Source organism: Cucurbita pepo, chromosome LG16 (genome assembly GCF_002806865.2).
Source record: "Cucurbita pepo subsp. pepo cultivar mu-cu-16 chromosome LG16, ASM280686v2, whole genome shotgun sequence".
In the NCBI taxonomy this organism is placed as follows: Eukaryota; Viridiplantae; Streptophyta; class Magnoliopsida; order Cucurbitales; family Cucurbitaceae; genus Cucurbita; species Cucurbita pepo.
Genome location: NC_036653.1, coordinates 3,616,281 through 3,637,188, shown reverse-complemented (window position 1 = coordinate 3,637,188; position 20,908 = coordinate 3,616,281). Strand labels below are relative to the sequence as shown.

The 20,908-nt window shown below is 37.1% G+C and overlaps 2 protein-coding genes and 1 pseudogene across 2 annotated transcripts; 1 reads left to right on the top strand and 2 right to left on the bottom strand.

Moving 5' to 3' along the window:
- Nucleotides 1–728: 728 nt before the first annotated feature.
- Nucleotides 729–1,613, bottom strand: LOC111777768 (agamous-like MADS-box protein AGL61). Its single transcript, XM_023657483.1, has one exon. It carries the CDS (start codon nt 1,611–1,613, stop codon nt 729–731), a length of 885 nt encoding a protein of 294 aa, XP_023513251.1.
- Nucleotides 1,614–9,845: 8,232 nt separating this feature from the next.
- Nucleotides 9,846–11,442, top strand: LOC111777692 (benzyl alcohol O-benzoyltransferase-like). Its single transcript, XM_023657412.1, has 2 exons — nt 9,846–10,361; nt 10,496–11,442. Exons 1-2 carry the CDS (start codon nt 9,915–9,917, stop codon nt 11,432–11,434), a joined length of 1,386 nt encoding a protein of 461 aa, XP_023513180.1. The 5' UTR covers nt 9,846–9,914; the 3' UTR covers nt 11,435–11,442.
- Nucleotides 11,443–11,616: 174 nt separating this feature from the next.
- Nucleotides 11,617–19,240, bottom strand: LOC111776993 (annotated as a pseudogene).
- Between the last annotated feature and the right edge of the window lie 1,668 nt (nt 19,241–20,908).

Below are 20,908 nucleotides of genomic sequence, written 5' to 3'. Positions count from 1 at the left end.
TTTGCAACCATTTTTTACTTCTTGTGGCATTGAATTTCAGCGCACTTATGTCTATACTCCACAACAAAATGAAGTCGTAGAACGCAAGCATCATCATATTGTAAATGTAGCTAGGTCTCTTTTCTTTCGGTCACAAATTCCATTTAATTTTTGGGGAGAGTGCATTTTAACCTCAGGAAACAATAAGCATATCGAAAGAGGAAGGAGGATGAGCAATGAACTGTTGTGTGCTATGGAGGGAGCAATCGATCTGCCTGTCACTACCTCGATGCGAGGGCAAATGTGAAAATTGAAGCGCGAGGGCTTATCGAGCAAGGAAGAGGAGGGGGAGAAAGTTGAAACAAAATTTAATTTCAAAACAAACCCTAAATTAATAATAATAATAATAAATTATGAATTTTGCATTCTCAAAAAATACTTTCAAATTTAAAAAAAAAATTAATAACATATTCAAACTCTAAAAAAAAACTATTAAAAAAATAGTTTTAGATTGAATTTTTTTTGAGAATCTTGCTTCAATTTTTTAGAATAGTTGATATTAAGAATGAAAGTATTGAATGCATTTGAATTATAAATTGAGAAGAAACATGAATATTAATCTCATAAATTTCATTCTATCGTAGATGAATTTTATCAACACTTTGGAAAAAAAAAACAACCGAATCCAATTATCTAATTTTCATGCGACATGAAAATTAAACAAACAACAAGAACAAATTACAAAGACCCTAGTCTAGCATATTCAGCCGTCGCGCGACAGAGTGGTTTCCAGAGATATGAAACGACGACGGCAGACATTGGTCGTTTTCAGCAAGGTGAATTGACGGCATCGGTGACCAATGGAGGCTTTTGACGAGGTCAATTGATGGAGGCGTCGACGGCCATCGGAGATTTTCGAAGAGGCCAATTGATGGAGGCGTCGACGGCCATTGGAGATTTTCAAAGAAGCCAATTGATGGAGGCGTCGGCGGCCGTTGGAGGTTTTCGACGAGACCAATTGATGGAGGTGTCGGCGGCTGTTGGAGGTTTTCGACGAGGTCAATTGATGGAGTCGTCGGCGGCGGTTGGAGGTTTCCGACCAGGGTAATCGACGGAGGAGTTGACGGCTGCAGAGCAGGTATCGGAGATCCTTCTGTTCTCATATCCGTAAATTTCTCCACTCTCTCCGCCACTTTTCCTCTCAGTTCCACCAACGACGACCGGAATCGCTTCAGTTCGTCGATTTTCATAGATTCCAGCGGCTCATCCCACCAAAATCGATCGTTACTCGAGCGCTCTGCCGCGCGCCTCTTCTCAATGTCGAACTCAGCCGCCACATCGTCAAAATCGCGGTTCAACTCCTGCAGAGGGAGGTAGGCCTCAGCCGGCTTAGGCGGAGCAGAATTTCCGGTGAGAAAACGGTCCAAGAGCGATTCAACATTGGGATGACCGAATGTATAGAGCTTGTTGGTGGCAGAGGAGACGAGGATCGCGATCTCAGCACCGCACAGAACGGAAAGCTCCGCCGCCTTGTTGAAAAGTCCGGCGCGGCGTTTAGAGAAGGTAACCTGCTGGCTACTCTTCTTCTCAAGCTTTTTGATTTCAATTTTCCGACGGCCGAGAGATTTCTTCATGGTCAACAATTTGAGAGAGCAGTAGAATGGGAGTGTTGAATTCCGGAAAGAAATACAGCTGTCGTCGACCGTTGAGACGCGCCGATGATTTATAGGCCTATAAAATCATTTTTAATTATATAAATTCTGATTCTTATTAATAATATAAATATTTATTTAATTATACGCATCAAGTTTTTTCCTTTTTTGTTTCCATTTATATAAATTAGTTTCTTCTTTTTTATTTATTTTTTAATTTAATTCTTACATCATTTTTTAAAAACATTTACCCATGGTCGCATGCCCGTGGTCGTAGTCATATAAAGTTGTTTTTTAAAAACAATTACACAGTCATGTTTGTTCAAGGCGTTTTGCCCATGGTTGCATGCTCGTTATTGCATGCTGAAACCCTTTCACTTTATTGCTTTCATGATGTATAAGTTCCTTCTTGTGTGTTTCTAACTGTATGACGCTTTCGAATCATGTCTACATCCAGTAGACACGAAATGCCCCATAATGTACTAATAGGGGATACGACTAGTTGTCGACTCCTCCCACCAAGACTTCGTATGAGCGTTTGGCAAAAGCACGTCTACGCCTGCCTCGCCTTCAAATGTACTATAAGAGGATGCGACTAGTTGTCAAATCCTACCTACCCGGAAAGTTATATGCTATTTTAAGCCATTGTGTTGCCTTTTGTTCGTAGTCATATAAAGTTGTTTTCAATCTTTCTTTCAACCTTGCTTTCAACTCTTTTCATAAATCTCTGTGCCCCGTTTTCTAAAATCTTCTCCTCAAAACGGGGCCAGAGGCTTGAGAATACGTTGCCTAGTCGTAGGCTACATGAACCCAAATTGGCTTGACTCAAGCAGTATTGGGAGTGAGTGTCACACAATCACAAAAGTCTACGATCAAGAAAAGTGCGATTGTGACACTTATCGTCCTCGCTCGCAGTCGTTGCTCTCTCCAATCGATGTGGGTTTGCTCATGCCCCTTTCTCTTTCGATATGTTTATTTTAACCGAAGTTAAAATGCACTCTCCCCAAAAATTTAGTGGAACCTGTGGCTGAAACAGAAGAGACCTAGCTACATTTACGATATGGCGATGCTTACGTTCTACGACTCCATTTTGTTGTGGAGTATAGACACAAGTGCGCTGAAATTCAATGTCAGAAGAAGTAAAAAATTGTTGCTTTCAGTTTTGTTGCATTTTTTTTTTTCAAAGTGTTCATAAAATTCATCTACGCTCAACGAAATTTATGAGATTGATATTCAGTTTCTTGTCAATTTATAATTCAAATGCATTCAATACTTTCAGTGAAAGCTGAAATTGCAGCTTTGGAACGTAATCATACTTGACTTTCGTTCCTCTACCACCTGACCATAAAGCTATCGGTTGTCATTGGTTGTACAAGATGAAATATAACTTTGATGGTTCTGTTTAAAGCTCAGCTGATAGCAAAGAGATACACTCAAGTTGAAGGTATTGATTACATAGAGACATTTTCTCCTACAACGAAACTTACTACACTTCGTTTAATATTATGAATGATATAATGTATGAAAGCTTATGCATGCAGATTACCTAGGGTAATATGTGAGGAATGAATGGAGTTGTTCTACATGAATTGTTTAAGATGAAAAGTATAGGGATCTCATGCATATTGTATGTTCACATGCATCGAGATACTTCCCTTTTATGATGAGTACGAACATGTACACTATAATGATGAGACTAAATGCCACCTAAGAGACTATGGTTTTTAATGATAGGTCCCTGTTCATGTTGTACCCAATAGTGGTGTCACTTACGGATTATTTCTTAAAATACTCCATCCACGTACTACTTTTATATTTTAGGTAAAGGTAAGACACCCCTATACAGTTGACGGCAGCGTCGCATCAAAGACCATAGGACTTGCATATGATAGTTGCATTTATTTTTGTAGATCTTAGGGTACTATAGGGTATTGTTCTTTTAATATTTTCTTGGTTTTATTTTAGTATAAGTTTATGGCTTCATAAAAATGAATGTTTTCGCATAAAAAGTTATGTCATACATAGGGTAACGACTCTAAGTCAATATTACAGATATTACTAAAAAAAAATAAAAAAAAATTATACCTTTATTATATCTTTAATTACAAAAATTAATGGGATTTATCTTCCATTAATCCAAGCCTAAAAGTTTAATTGCTCGTCCCCTATGAAATAATCTAAGAAAACTATGGAGCTTTCCATCTTTGCCTCCTATTTCAATCTCTATCTCTACCAATTCTCCATTAACTTTTGTGGTGATCGAGACAGAGATTTCATATCCGGAATTTGAGCCGATTGAGTTTCCTTTGGGAAATTTTTGTCCATCTTCTTATATATTTTTTAAAATATATATTAATTTCAAAAAAAAAATAATAGATAGTTTTTATTTGTCAATATAATTTTTATTAAAATAATGTGAAGTATTAACATAATTTCAACAAAGTATTCCACACATATTTGATGTTTTTATTTATTTACTAATTAAGCAAAATGTAGTTTTGAATCTTAGTTTTGATATATATATATATATATATATATATATATATATTAGCTTATAAAAAATTGAGTTAAGGTTCACTTGGAAAGAGTGGAAGAAGGCTTAATCAATGGAGAGAGTGTAATTAAAAAAAATGAATGAATGGGAGTTAAATATATTAAATGTTTTCAAATTATTTAATGGAATGGAATCAATTTTTACCATTATATGTAGTAATTCTAAGATTTAATATTTCCATTTATAACAAATTACCACAATAAATTTATATATGTTGGCAACCATCTTTAATTTATGAAGTTTGCTATGATAGAAATAACTTTGGTGCAATTTAAAGAAACAAAAACATTTTCGATATCCACTAATTGGATTCAGTTGCCCATGAAATTTTAACGGAAGGCTTAATATGTCATGATCAGATTATACTAAGGTGCTTAATTTTTTTTTTTTTAATAAGATTAATATATTTAAAAATAAAATTAATCAAATATCTTTGAAATTTAAAATTACGAAATTGTCACGGTTGACCAAATCAGATATCCACAATACATAATCCTTTTATTGTAAAGTCAGAACAAAACAGAGAGAGAGAGAAAAGAAATAAATAGCAGTAGAAAAGCCTTTTTGATAAAATCAGTGTTCTTTGTCTCCTTGTCTCTCCTCTCTTGACATCTCCTTCACAAGTACTCGAGTAGTTTTTTCACAAAGCGGTATCGGAGCGTTCTATCATTAGTGTATGTGAGATTTACTTCACAAATTAGTGAGTCTTATTTTAACAGGATACCCTTTCCATAGCTGTGGATTTCGGTATAGAACTTGAGTCAGGTACATGACCTATTTCTAAAGCCCCTTACTGCATGGCGCAAGCGGAACTAAAATAACTCAAGGTGCAATAACAAGATCTACTAGACAAAGGCTTCATCCACCCTAATTTATGTCCTTGGGCTGTGTCTGTTCTATTTGTTAAGAAGAAGGATAACTCGATACGTCTGTGCATCGACTATAAAGAGTTAAACAAGAGGACGGTGAAGAATAAATATCCACTCCTTCATATCAAATATTTGTTTGATCAACTCAAAGAAGTGACAGTGTTCTCAGAGATAAATCTTGGATCATGTTATCACCATATTAAGATTAAAGAAGGGGGATGTGTGGAAGACAACATTTAGAACAAGGTACAGCCACTCCAAGTTTGTGGTAATGTCGTTTTGTCTCACTAATGCCTCGACAATATTCATGGAGTAAATGAACCGAGTATTCAAGTAGTGTCTTGACATGTTTGTCATCATGTTTATAGACAACATTCTAGTGTACTTGAAGACAGATTAAGAACATCAACGACACCTCTCAAATGTCCTAACGTTCTTGAGAGAGAACAAGTTGTACATCAACTTCTTCAAATGCGAATTTTGGCTACGACAAGTCTCGTTTTTAGAACGTGGTGTCAAAGGATGGAGCCACTACGAGTTTGTGGTAATGTCATTTTGTCACACTAATGCCTCGACAATATTCATGGAGTAAATGAACCGAATATTCAAGTAGTGTCTTTAACACGTTTGTCATCGTGTTTATAGACAACATTCTAGTGTACTCGAAGACAAATTAAGAACATCAACGACACCTCTGAAAGGTCCTAACGTTCTTGAGAGAGAACAAGTTGTACGTTAAATTCTCAAATGCGAATTTTGGCTACGACAAGTCTAGTTTTTAGGAAACGTGATGTTGAAGGATGGAATTTTATTAGACCCCACCAAGATTAAAGCGGTCACTAAGTGAGATCGCCCGCCCATAATTATTAAGGTGCACAATTTTCTAGGGATAGCAGGATACTACTGGTGGTTTGTGCAAGACTTTGCTAGAATAACCTCACCGCTCACATAGTTGACGAAGAAAGGTGTTCCATTTGTATGGAAGAATGCATTTGAGGCAAGTTTTCAAGACCTAAAATAGACATTAGTGTCAGCCCCAGTGCTTACAATGTTAGAGAGCTCAAAGAGATATGTGATATATAGTGACGCCTCTAAGAAGGGACTAGGATGCGTTTTGATGCAAAAGGGTAAGGTTGTCGCGTATGCATCTCGTCAGTTGAAGAACTATGAGAAGAACTACCCTACGCACGACTTAAGAGTGGGCCACGATGGTGTTTGCACTTAAAATTTGGCAACACTACCTGTATGGAGAAAAAATTCAGATTTATACTGACCACAAAAGCTTAAAGTATTTCTTCACCAAGAAAGAATTAAACATGAGACAACAAAGATGGTTAGAGTTGATGAAGGATTATAACAGAGACATTTAGTACCAACCTAGAGAATCAAATATTGTCGCCGATGCTCTAAGCCGAAAAACAACACACTCATTGGCCCTCATCACCAAAGAGTCACAGGTGTAGACGGACTTCTATCGAGCCAAGATAGCATTAGTAATTGAAGGAGTTGTGTCTAGTGGACAGTTTCTCCAAATCATCAAATAGTGGATTGATATGTCATGAACGACTGTGTGTTTCAACAGTGGAGGAGCTAAGGAACGAGATACTAACCGAGGCTAATAACTCGCAATTCTCTAAGCATCTAGGCGTTAACCAAGATTTGAAACAACATTTCTAGTGGTGAAGTATGAAAAAAAGACATAGCTGAATTCGTGAGTAAGTGCGTAGTGTGTCAACATGTGAAATCCCCTAGACAGACAAGAGTGAGACTGTTGCAACCCCTCAATATACCAAAATGGAAGCAGAAAAATATTGTTATGGACTTCACCGTAGGCCTACCTAAAACACTGAAAGGATATACAGTAATCTGGGTAATCGTTGACATACTGACTAACAGCAGACTTCCTACCTAGTATGGCAACGTATATAGTAGATAATTGGGCTCCGCTATATGTGAAAAAAAAATTGTAAAGCTACATTGGGTTCCAGTGTCGATAGTTTCGATTCAAGACCCATGTTTTACATCAGCATTTTGGTGCAAACTCCAGAAAGTGTTGGGTACTCGACTCGACTTTAGTACTGCCTTCCACCCACAAACAGACGATCAGATTGAGCGTTTGAACCAAATTTTAGAAGATATGTTATGCGCTTGCGTATTGGATTCTACAAGGAGTTGAGACTCCAAACTGCATCGAATGGAGTTCACATAAAACAATAGGTTTTAAGCAACTAATGGAATGACACCGTTTGAAGAGTTATATGAAAAATGGAGTAGATCCCGGTTGTGTTGGGATGAAGTGGGTGAACAAGAACTAATGGGACCGAAGTTAGTCTGAATTACCAATGAGCCCGTATAAAAGATCAGGGCAAGAAAGCTTACCGCTCAAAGCAGACAGAAGAGCTATGCTGATGTAAAGCGTAGTAGCTTGAAATTCGAAGTAGAGGATATGGTATTCTTGAGGGTGGCCCCAATGAAAGGTTTTTTTAGATTCGGGCGTAAGGACAAGTTAAGTCCTCGGTTAATCGGACCCTTCAAAATCGTAGAGTGAATTGGACCAGTGGCATATAAGCTGACCCTACCACCCTCCCTCTCAAGTGTATATGATGTGTTTCATGTGTCAATGCTCATAAAAGTATATAATGAACCCTACTCACATGATAGATTACGAGCCCTTCAAATTGACGAGAACCTGAGTTACTAGGAGAAACCTGTAAGGATTCTAGCTTATGAGGTGAAAGCATTATGCACCAGAGATATTGCATTCATCAAGGTATTGTGGCAAAACCACCAAACAGAGAAGCCACGTGGGAACGAGAAATATTGCATTCATCAAGGTATTGTGGCAAAACCACCAAACAGAGAAGCCACGTGGGAACGAGAAGATGAGATATGAGAAAAATATCAGTGAGGTAAGACCCCATGGTTGTGCGAGCTCGCCTGGTGGGTTCATGCTCGCATGTGTGGGCCATACGTAAAGAAGTACTGCACGTCTAACCTTCCCCGGACCGAAAACTATCTAAGGTCATGCTATGTAACGACCCAGATCCACCGCTAGCAGATATTGTCCTCTTTGGGCTTTCCCCAGATCCACCGATTGTCCTCTTTGGGCTTTCCCCAGATCCACCGCTAGCAGATATTGTCCTCTTTGGGCTTTCCCTTTCGGGTTTCCCCTCAAGGCTTTAAAACGCATCTGCTAGGGGAAGGTTTCCACACCCTTATAAAGGGTGATTTGTTCTCCTCCCCAACCAATGTGGGACATCACATGCTATGATATGTTAAAAGGATAGGTCTCATCATGTTGCACGTGTTTGTGTTTCCCGACCTGAATAGTGGGTTACTTATTGAATATTTCTTAAAATATTCAAGTCATGTACTACTCTTACATTTTAGATAAAGATCCCAGTACAGATGATGGTCGCATCACGATGAATGTCATGGAATTAGTGTTACAGTAGTTGCATTTTGTTTATTTCTTAGTCTTAGGTTAGATTACGACAATATTCTGTTTTCCTAGTGTTGTTACAATTATTACGACATTTATTTCGTTTTATATATTTTTGTGTTGTTTTAAAGATTTTTCCTTCCAACGTTTAAGCCTATAGTAGTTTATGAACTATTTTAAATGAATGTTTCTGCTAGTCATATAGTAGTAACCTTATTTTTAATAGAAAAATCAGCTCATATCCCAAATTATTGGTCAATTAGTGTTTCTTACCATTCCACCTAAACTTTTAATGGTCAATTATTAAACTCTAGAAAATTAGGTACAAAATAATGTAAAAATGGGTAGCTTCCATTAATTTTGTTCTTAAATAATAACTTCAATTGAATAAGTTTTAATTGCATTCATTTTTGTTGATTAACCCTTGGAAGAAAACCCAATTACTTTCCAAAAATCCAAAGATAGCATTATTTTGAAGTGAAGGGCTTCATCAAAGTTATTGTTTTCTTGGAGGTCCAACAATGATGGAGGAGAGGAGCTTACACACCCCTAAACCACAATGTGCTATAATATGTGAGACTCTTGAGCTTCCTGTATTTGAACAATGTTAATTTCCTTGGGAGGATTAGTTAATGGAGAGATTACAACTAAAAAAACTAAAAAGTCAATGATGAAAAATAAATCTTAATAATTTCTCACTAATAAAGATTTGAAGGTACTAGTTTTTATAATTGCATAGGTGTGGAGACTTAGTTATTACAAATAAATTCTATTAGTAGAACCCTGTACGCCGAACTTTTTTGTTTGTCAACTCCTCCTTCTTATTGATTTTGTACGACCGTTCGGCGAAATCACATCTAGATTTGCCAAAACTAAATCGCCTCAAAATGTACCATAGGAGAATGAGACTAGTTGTCAAATTCTCCTTACCCTCAAAGTTACATGCTATTTAAGTCATTGTGTTTGCCTTTGGTTTATAGTTACACAACGTTTCTTTTCAAATTTTCTCGTTCTTACTTTCAAACTCACTTTTAAAAATCTCTCTATCCTCATTTTCTAAAACATTATTCTCAAATGGGGCCAGAGGCTTGAGTAAACGTTGCCTAGTTGTAGGTGACGCGAATACAAATTGATTTGACTCACTAGGTGTTAGGAGTGAGTGCTGCACAATTGCAAAGTTCCCTGCCAAGAAAAGTGCTATTGCTTGTGTCTGTTATCTATCAAAAGGTATTGGTTCTGGATCCTTCTCTCAGGTTCATCCATCCTCTCGACCTTTCTTATATGAATAAAAGTGTCGAGTGGTTTTTCAATCTTGATTCACTTTTTCGCTTCATCCAACTCCTTTTAAATACATCTTTCATCCTCACACTCACTCATTCACTATATTTTCACATACCTCTCTATTTCGTGTATCAATAATGCCAACCATTGACTTTACCTTCAAAGTACGAAAATGTGAACCAGAAGTGATTGTTCCAGCAAATCCTACACCCCATGAATTTAAGCAACTATCAGATATGGATGATCACCAAAGCTTAAGATTTCAAATTCCATTACTAAATTTCTATGAACATAATCCAAATTTAGAAGGGAGAGACTCAGTGAAGATAATAAAAGAAGCAATTGCAAGGACGTTGGTGTTTTATTATCCTTTTGCAGGAAGACTAAGAGAAGGGCCGGGTAGAAAGCTATTTGTAGAATGTACCGGTGAAGGAATCTTGTTCATTGAAGCAGATGCAGATGTAACCTTGGAACAATTTGGCGATGCTCTTCAATTTTCATCTTCACTTTCATGGTTTCAAGATGTTATATACAATGTTCCAAATTCTGATAGTATGGTTAATTCTCCATTATTACTCATTCAGGTATAATAGCATATTTGTTTAAACATTTATTTACAATACTTCTAGAGGTTTGAGATTCAAATCTACACTCCTCCTCAGTTATACTAAAAAAATAACAATTGATTTCAGTTTTTGTCTCTCTATTGGTCGTGTAGGTGACACGACTCAAGTGTGGTGGTTTCATTTTTGCTATTCGTCTTAATCATACAATGGCCGATGGTTTCGGCCTCGTCCAACTCATGAAGGCTATAGCAGAGATAGCTCGTGGAGCCTATGCTCCATCAATTTTTCCAGTATGGCAAAGAGCTCTCTTAACCGCAAGGGACCCTCCCAGAATAACTTGTCGCCACCCTGAATACGACCAAGTTCCTGTCACCAACGACACCGCCATTCCAATCGACAACATGGCCCACCGCTTCATATTTTTTAGTCCTCTCAAAATCTCAGCCCTTCGTCAAACCTTACCCGCGCACCTTCGCCATTGTTCATCCTTCGAGCTCATCGCAGCCTATGTTTGGCGCCTCCGAACCATAGTCCTCCAACTGAGCCCAGAGGAGAAAGTGTGCTTTGTTTTCCCTGTAAATCTACGCACCAAGATCAACTCTTTACCGTTAGGATATTATGGTAATGTTTTGGTTTTTCCGGCAGAACTCACCACAGTTGCAAATCTTTGTGGTAACCCACTAGGTCATGCTGTTGAATTGATTAGGAAGGCTAAGGCTAAGGTGACGAATGAGTACGTAAACTCTTTGTTGGATCTTGTAGTGATGAAAGGGCGATCCCTTTTCACGGCAGGTTGGCCATATATAGTATCAGACCTAAGGAGGGTTGGGTTTGAAGAGGTGGACTTTGGATGGGGAAAGGCCGTTTATGGCGGACTTACAGCAGGAGGGTTCGGAACTTTCCCTGGCACGTTAAGCTTTTGTATATCTTTCGTGGATAAAAAAGGAGAAAAGGGAATTATGGTACCTCTGTGCTTGCCTGCCTTAGCCATGGAAAGATTTATGGCAGAGTTTGATGCCCTGACGAATGTGGAACAATTGGTTGATGAAGTTGATAGCCATCAGCAAAGGATCGTTGCATCCGTTTTGTAACAAGAATAAAATGTTAAAATATCATCATTAGTTCAATGAAGTCAAGCAATATAATTGTATTATATTTATTTTAGTTAATATTTTAGAATAAAAATATCTAGATATTTTAGAGAAGAAAGAGTCTTTAGTACAAATACCTTTGACCCTACTTAAGTTTTCAGTCGAAGAAATACAAAGGAGTAGTATTCTAAAAGGTGTCTTGTAATCTCTTCTCGATTGGTCGTAATAAAAAGTGGGAGTGTTTACCACATAGAGTTGTGTTCAACATAAAATACCTTGTGATATGCCTTGAAAAAAATATATTTGGGTAACATTATGAATAAAGTAAACATGTATAGTGCCACCTTATCCTTTGATCGCACCTCTTTCAACACCTTGTTTTGTACCGCCGTATAATCCGTGGTATCTTTTGATTCTTCAAGACCTTCTTCGACCACCTCCCATGCATCTTAAAAATCGAGAAGAGCTTTGATTTGAATGCCCTAATTCTCGTAGTTTGTCTTCTTTAGTCGCGGTAGCAGCATTTGACCCGTCACATTCGTCATTGCCTATAATACCAAATTGTAAAAAGCAAAAAAAGAAAAACAAAAAATAAAAATCACACTATTTTGAGTGGAGACACAAAACATTTTTCTATTACTTATATGTTTTGTCTTCCTCTCTACTCCTTCCCAATAGAAAGAACAATCTACATTACTCTAGTTTAAAATCCACTAAAGGAAAAAAAATATATATATATATATGTATATATATATATAATTAATGTTTATTCAACAAAAACAAATTTATGAAGTTTTGTTTTCAATCCAAATTGATATTTACATATTACCAGTGAAGCTAGAAGAAGAGATAGGGTTAAAATCAGACAAAATTTACCCAGTTTCTAGTTCCGAAGATCAACCCTGCATATGGATGCAACTTGTTAAACTGTATTAAATCAAGTAAAATTGACCAGTTTAACCTGAACACATACCTTACATTGAAGGTTAGGTGATCGCTTCCCTCCCACGTCCAAAGACGTGTCGTGTAAACAAAATCTTAACCTCTGATCATGACACAAACAGTTTGGGAGAATTAATCAAACCATAAAACTAAAGGGATCATATTAAAACCAAAACATAAGAGGTAATTAACCCACAATAACTATTTTGGATGAACAATCCTAAATAGCTATTATGGATGAACTTACAATTATAAGAAAACAAGACCTTGAAAAGATGTGATATCTTCCATCTAAGCACACCATCCTTTCATGTTACATATCAGACACAGACCAAAGATATGCTTCCCTTTCAGTAGCTCGTTTCTTGTTCATCCTCTTGAACATTTGCTTCTCGAATCCTACAACGAAAACCAATTAAACAATGTATGAACATCGATGCAAGACCAAAACACAGAGTCGACGCCTGTGTCTGCTTTTTTTCGAGCACAATGCAGTTAAAAAGAATATACAAAGGCCTGACTGATCCTAACCTCAAATTATTTTTAAATTTAGTCCTCAAGCATCAATATGTTTCAATATACCACTAAGCTTTTTGATAACAATCGAAATGAATCAGAAATAAACTAACCGTTGCTACGATCGACTCCATCCCAATGTCTTCCTGGTCTTATACCATATCGATTAGGTGCAGCATCCAATCCCCTCTTTAGCCAGCTGTGAGGTGGAATATCCTGCGGAATAATGAACCCTGATTCCTTCATCTTCTCACTGTCTCCTAGATCAGGAAGAGCCATCTCAGATTGCTTTTTCTGCAATATGTGCAATGCAAGAGGTCAGACCTACTATCAGTTCTTCAACTTCAACTCATTTTAGAATTTCAATTGGTTACCTTCACCAAATGTGCCATGGGATCGCCCCATCTCAGTCTCTCCCTCAACATTGAGTCAAGCTCGGCATCATTACTGAAAACAATTTGGCAGACATTAAAGGGCCTTCTAGTCTCGTAAAAGTACAACAAAAATTACACTTGGATTCATCTTTCAAGAATCCAGACGTTAGGAAATCTTTGACAATAAAAGGAAAGAGAATAAAGATACTAAAATTGGAGAGTATCCAGTTATAAACCTTCAACACCTAGCTAATAGAGGCACACAGGTATTTGATATCCCAGAAGAAGCACTGATGAAACTAAAATCCGAGAGTACTCAGTTTTACCTTGACCGTGCAAATGGTCTATCCTTCTCGAGTTCTAATTCCATACGTTCAGCTTCAGCTTCTCGTTTTGGAGCTAAGCCCTTGCCCCATTCCAATTTTATTTCCTGAGAAGGAAGATCATCACAAGCAGCGACAAAGATATTTGATAAAAGCATATAGGTTATGATAAGAACTTTATCTCCTGAGAAGGAAGTCATCAAATACAGCTCTAATGAAATTTTATCATACAATAATTTATGATATAACTACTCAAAGTACCTTGGGCTTTTCTTCTATTTTTCCTCGTGCTTTTAAGAATTCCTCTTTTGAAATTCGATCTCCTGTAATGTTCTGAATTGTGAGGTAGATTGTATCACATAATGCCAAATTTTCGGTAAGATAGGTTAGATGTCGATTGCCTAACCTTTAATCTTATCTCGATACACAGGCTCTGCATTACTACTTGCAGAAGGATTCATCTCTTTAAATCTAGAAGACAAAAAAAATGGTTATTCCATCTTTGTAAATCCATATAGAAATCATTTGAAAAGCATAACCACACAAGGCATAAACACATGCTTGATTAAATTCCTCAAATTTAGCCAAAGGTAATACTTCTGGTTGCTTAATAGTTCTTTGTAATTACTACTATAAAGTAATTAATTTTACTTAAAAGGCCCTTGTTTGGTAATGTTTTGGAGTTTTCAAACTTCACCTATGTTGACTTCGTAAGTTTTCATAATAGGGCTATGATGTTTTTTCTGACTACACTACTGCATAACAACAGTAGTTTTCAGTGCTGAACCTGGCAAACATAGAGGGGTTCATTGATTCTATTATAACTTTCACAAAATGAACATATATTAAATACTGGGAGGTCACTCGGCTAATCGGCTTTAAAGATCATGTTTCACTGATCATTGCAACAGCCACTTAATGAAAGTTTGAAACCATGGTCAAAAGCAAACCATAGTCTCTCCATCATGAAGCACAAATAGATATGGCATCGACTAATAAAACTTCATGAGGGGAAATACGGAAATATGGACAAACACCACAAAAAAAACTATCCAAATTCTGAAACACGTTCATCCCTCAGCAATTCTTATTTTCGGGCATTTGTTATGATGTATTCATATGGCATCCTACATCATTCACAACCAGCCATCCGATTTTCTTATCAAAAAGATAGAAAAAGAAGATAATTATGGAGGAAAATTTCTTAGACAGAAGTGACTATTTAAGGCAGAACATTTTAAGGGAAAATAATATACAACCTCACCTCGTCCAGTCCTCTTTGTTAGTTTTAGACATTTCTTCCCCAAACTCTTTCTGAGTAAGCAAACCAGTCTTCCGTGCCTGTTTAAAGGAGACTGAAACCGGCAGTGCTTTTTGCATTTTCCTATGTGGAGAAAGATCTGCTGGTGATTCTTGTGAATCATCAGTAACAATATGGCTCTGCAAATGCTTATCTGAAAGTGATCGATCTCTCCTCACATCCTTACTTTGTTTCCTTGGAGGTGAAAGATCAGATCCATGTGATATATGAGCACCATCAGCATAGCCTGAAGTTCTTCGTCGAGGAGGAGAAAGGTCAGATAACCCTGCAGCCTTGTGATTGCCCCCTAAATTTGCTTCAGACGCCTGCCAATCAGATCTCCGAGGTGGTGACAAATCAGACTGTGGAGAAACAGATCGTGCAGTTTTACATCGGATTCAGGGGAGGGAGTATGGTAACGTTTCCTTCGCTGTCGTGGAGGTGATAGGTCAATATCTTGCTGTGCACAATCTAAATGCCCTGAGTTAGCTCCTTGTACGTGCACATCTCTATAAACATTCTGCTTTTGTGGTTGAGATAAGTCAGATCTTGGAGACCTAGAGTTTGTAGGCTTTTCCTCATGTTCAAGTGAGCTAGGATTTTGCGTCTGCCTCCTCCGTGGAGGTGAAAAATCTTCACCTTCTTCACCAGATACTGAAGGCTTCAACTCATTAGATGGAGAAGGTGTATCATTCCGAGCTCTTGTTCTACGAGGTGGAGATAAATCACCATTCACCATGCTAGAATTTGCATGGTTTGGAGAGAGTGAAACCCAACCACTTCCATCTTCACTTATGGAATTATATGGTCGCTTGGCTTTTAGTTCTTCAAGCCTCCTCATTCTCTTAACCTCAATATCTTCATCAACTTGGGGCTCCTCATCTACAGTATAGGAGAACGGAGATGTAAAAACAATAGCCAAAAAAATCCCTAGGACAAAATATACACATTCATAAGCAACTCTAATACTTTACCAGTCGAATTATCAACATTATCCTCTTCAATAATTATTGGCTTCTGCCAGACAGGATCTTCGTCCACGACTAAAACACCTAGAGCATTTGGTTTGGTTGCTGTTGCGGTCCTCTTCTTTTTCTTCTTCTTTTTCTTATCCACCTCGGTGTTACTTTCATAGCGTTTAAGATATTCCTTAAGGGACTTTGATTTCGCAGACATCGTTTAATCTCCCCAACCCTGCACCATATGATTAATCAAGTCCAAGTACATGAAACCAAAAATAGATAAGCACTCAAAAGACTGTATAATAAGAAAGAATACAAAAAGATATCGCAAGGTAACAGTTACATCAACATCACCATTCAACATTCAACAATTTGAAGAGTCTCAAACATCATACATTTTTTTCAACCTAGCATTAAAGCATTCCGATAGAAGAATCACTTACCTTGTGTTAGCAACTTTATAGAATAGTCCTTAATGTCTCAAAATGGCCGATCCAAACCTAAACTTCAAGGGATTCAATGGCAAGAAGCTAATCTTGTGTACTTCAATCGAATTCGAAGGAGTTCAAAGTAACTAGATTCTTACCAAAGGGTTCAGATTCTTGTTGGTGAAAAGATTCTAACTCACGGATCTGAACTTTAAACATTATGGCAATCTGATTTGGGATTGTCTGGAGTGTAGGTCACGGCCAAGGATCGATGAACAGCCAAGAAAATGCACTTAAGAGATTACACTTGGGTCATTGTCACCCAAAGCACGTTGTCACTGTCCTTCAGCTCGAGGGTATCATCACGCTCAAGGGAGGGCTTCAGCTCGTGGGTATCATTAGAGATGAAAACAGCTGCATGGTCGCTGGAAGAGAAATGCATAAAAATAGTCGTATGGAGCAGTGATCGAAACCATCGCACTGAACAACAAGCAAAAATTGATGAAGAAAAACAAGATGGTTCTTTTGTTACTTTCAGGCGATTGGAAAGCAAGGAAATAGTAACAAGATACCATCTCAATTCATCCTATTCCATCATATTTTATTTGGAATGTGATATGGTTCCAATGGATGAACTGCATATGGACAGTTCATCTCAATTATGTATTTATAAAATATCATCTCAATGCATCCTATTTCATCGGATCTAGAATGTGATATGGTTCTAAAGAATGAACTGGATATGGACATTTTATTGACAGAGCCCTATACAGGCACAACGAAAGGAAATGCAACAAATAGACGACATTGGGGGCAGCAATATGAGGGAAGAAGAACAGATTTTGTTTCTTGTTCTCCTTTTTTTCTCATTCTTTTATTTCCCTTTTTCCTTCTCTTTTCATTTTCTTTTCTTTTTCTACAACTCAAAGCTACACTATATTTCAAACATGGGGAGAAATAACTTGGACTTTTCAAACTTCACTTAATTAAATTATCAAAATTAATAACTCCAACAAATCCAATAAGAACTAAATTAATCCAAAATATATGTCAAAAGTAGAAATTAATCTTAGGGAAGAACATACCGCATTACATCTCGCCTCCATTTCTCTTTCTATTTCTCTTTCTTTCTTCTCTTCTTCTCCTTTCTTTGTCTTTCACTTCTTCAATTTCTTCTTCTCTTTCTTTCTTTTTCTATTCTTCTTCTTTCACTTTTTTTTCCTGAAATGCGAGGCGTTACAAACTCTCCACCTTTAAAAATATCCGTCCGTGAAAGTTGCTAGGTCTAATAACTTTGAACACTTGGCCTTGATTTCATCTCTTCTTTACCAAGTCACTCCTAAACTTAAACCTTTGGCCAGATTGGTGTGGACACCTGAATTAGCCAAACAGCTCTAGCTCTAAGATCGTCAAGAAAACAAAAGATGGAACACGAAGGACCAAGAATAGTCCTGGTGTAACAAATTAACAAAACATACAGTGGGTGAGAAGCAAATAAAGGTACGAGTCTAGGGTAGTGTTCCTGTTGCAACTATGTTAGCATATCCCACGGCTTCCTCTATGAGCAAAAACACGTGCTTTCTACTAGCCTCCTTGTGTTCGTGCTAAAATAGTTTTGGGAGTTGGCTTGTGAGGATTTTGCTCACCCTTGGTCAGACACGACCTTGCAAAGTGTCCCTTTATACCACAATTGAAACAAGCTCTATACTTTGTTCAGCAGCTCAAAGTGATGCTTTTGTAAACAAAGGGCATAAAAAACAAGTAAATTGCTTATTGTTGAGGAGCCCCCTGACATTGAGTAGATAGAAAAGGAGATTTTCTCTTGATTCTATAAGTAGGCCTGATTACAAAAAGTGGTTGCACCTTTCCTAAGAGACTTTTTTGGTTTTTTGGGATCTTAGTCTCTCTTGCCAAGGTCTTCCTAGGTCCTTCTCTTGGTGGAGGGTTAACTTCGTGTTTAGTCAACATAGAGCATAACTCTTTGTAGGGTCATCATGTCACTTCCTTTTAACCCCAAATGAAGTGCCTACTTCTTGAGGCTACTCCAGTCTTGGAACATCTCTATCTAAAATCATGGCACTCATAACTACAGCGGCATAAGCATTCAGTCGTCGAAATGCTATTAGTCCTTTTAAATCTTTACAAATGCCCTCAATAAACCTCTCCACCTTCCTCGTTTCTGTGTCGATCTGATCAAGAGTAAAGCAAGAAAATTCAACATACCCCCTCTCATATTGTGTCACTGACGTGCTCCCTTGAGTGAGTGACGAAAACTCCACTTCTATACCTTATTCTATAGCATCAAGGAGGGATTGATCAATCAATAGATCCTTGAATCTTGCCCAAGAAAGTAGGTCGTCCATGCAACCCATTAATGGATGCACTAAACTCCACCAAGTGATGAGAGGAAAATGAGAAAGGCCATTAACTCTGACTTAACAACCTGGTTTCTAGGACAATCTTTAGGGACAACTTCGCTTTGATGTCAACTATAACATCTCCAAATTTTTATGCTAAACTAGGGGACATTACCAAACTTTAATACCTAATTAATCTCAAGTTCAACACTAAGACAATGTAACAGACTAACTTGTTCACTCAACATACTCAACATTCTCAAGATTCATCAGAAGCAACATAGTTCAAATAAGCGTACATCAAGTAACATAAGCAATTAAATACTGCAGCATGCTTAGCAAACAGCAAACAGACCCAACAGGTAGAATTCTACTCCTGTTGTGTTCCTAAACTGGTCAATAGGCTCCTGAAACAACAAGATCATGGTTTGAAGGTTAGAACTCAGTTCCAAAACCTTAATCGAAGTTAATGGCTGTTCAGGAGGGTTTATCAACTATTTCTTACCCACTAACAACCTTAATCATAGACCAAACAGTCCGAATTTAGTCCAAAACTACAAATAGGATAGTTCTAAAGGTTAGAAGCTAATTATAGCACTAATATGAATTTGAAAAGGTCCAAACAGAACTGCACCACCTCAATCTTATCAAAAACGACTCCAGTCTTTGCTGAAAAGTTTTCAAAGGAGTCCAAAACTAGTCTAAGAAAGAGCTTCCAAGTGTAAAGAACAATTTTAAAACACTTCATTTGAGTTCAAAAGGAATTTTGAGCATCTTTACCCAATGAATCTTATCCAAAAGGACTTTTATCCTTGCTGGTTTGTGTTGAATTCGATTAGAACCCTCAAATCTGAAGTCGTCCTTCGTGGGTCCTCCGATTGGGAATCTAAGCTGTGGGCACTCAAAATAAATCCAAAAATAGAGTGGGTATTGATGTTCTGAGGTTGTTTGAGCGTGGGTAATGGCTGAAAGCTGCCTTCAAATTCAACTGCTAGTCAGAAGCTTGCACCACTACGGATCGAACTGCCAGCTGCAGCGTCGCGTGAAACAGCAAGGGCCGGACGCCGCTGCTGGCCGAGGTTCGCGTGGGGTTTCTCGCAAACGGAGCTCACGCCGGAGAGATTCCGTGAGTCAAGGAAGCTACGGTTAAGAAATAAAACAATAATTTTTAAATTTAAGAAAAATAACTTTACAAGTTATTATAAAATTTGATTTAAGGTATAAAAGATATTCTTAGAATATATTATGTTGTATAACTATATTTATATTTAGTTGTGAAATATGTTTTATATAGTTGTAATCAGTTGTGACGTTGGAATTAGTTGGTAGTATATTTTTCTTTATTTTAAAGAGTTGATTAATAATATATTTTGTCACAAATACAATTTTAGAGACTTTGAAAATGGATCCGAAACAAAGTTTAATTTTTCGAATGGAATACAAATTTTAATATATATATATATATTATAAAAGGAAGTTACAAAAGACTTTAAAAGACTGGAATGATCCCCTCTATGACCGCACAATTTTCGAACGGTCTTTCACCTTGATCGATAGCTAGGGAACACCTGGAAAAAAAAAAAAAAAAAGGAAAAACTGGGATGAGTATAAAAATTATATTTAGTAAGTCACCTATTGTAGGCTCTCATCCCATCCTAAACTTAACCGAATTCCCATTCTAATTGTCTAGAACATTTGGTTCTGGTCTTAATCCCTGGACTTGCCCCTTAAAACTTGTTTGTTTCGGGTCAATGTTACAGATTAAAACACCTCAAGCATATGGTTCTGGTCAATGTTAAAACTTTGTTTTTAGTTCTGCATTATCTATTAACTCTACTAGTTCTAATTCATGAATTCTCGATAGTGGAGCTACGAATTATATAATATCCAAAACTTATGTTATGACTGAACCAAAGGTTGCAATCATTTCTACAATTAATTTGCCTAATGGAGAGACAAAACACGTGTCACATACTGACAATGTTTCTTTTAATCTTAACCTTAAATTAAACAATGTTTGTTCTTTCTGAGAATGTTTGCTTAAATCACCACAGCTAAATGGTGTGAAAGTTATCTATTTATAATCAAATAAATTACAATGATATAGAAAGAGTAATAAATGGAAATATGCTTGTGTTGTGGTAAGAAGCAAATATCTAGATATTTGTCTTGTAATAAAATATCAAACATCATATATATAGTAAACTAATTTAGTACTAAATATCCTTAACACCTCCAAGCTGACCGTCGGATTTGAACGAACGTAAAGCTT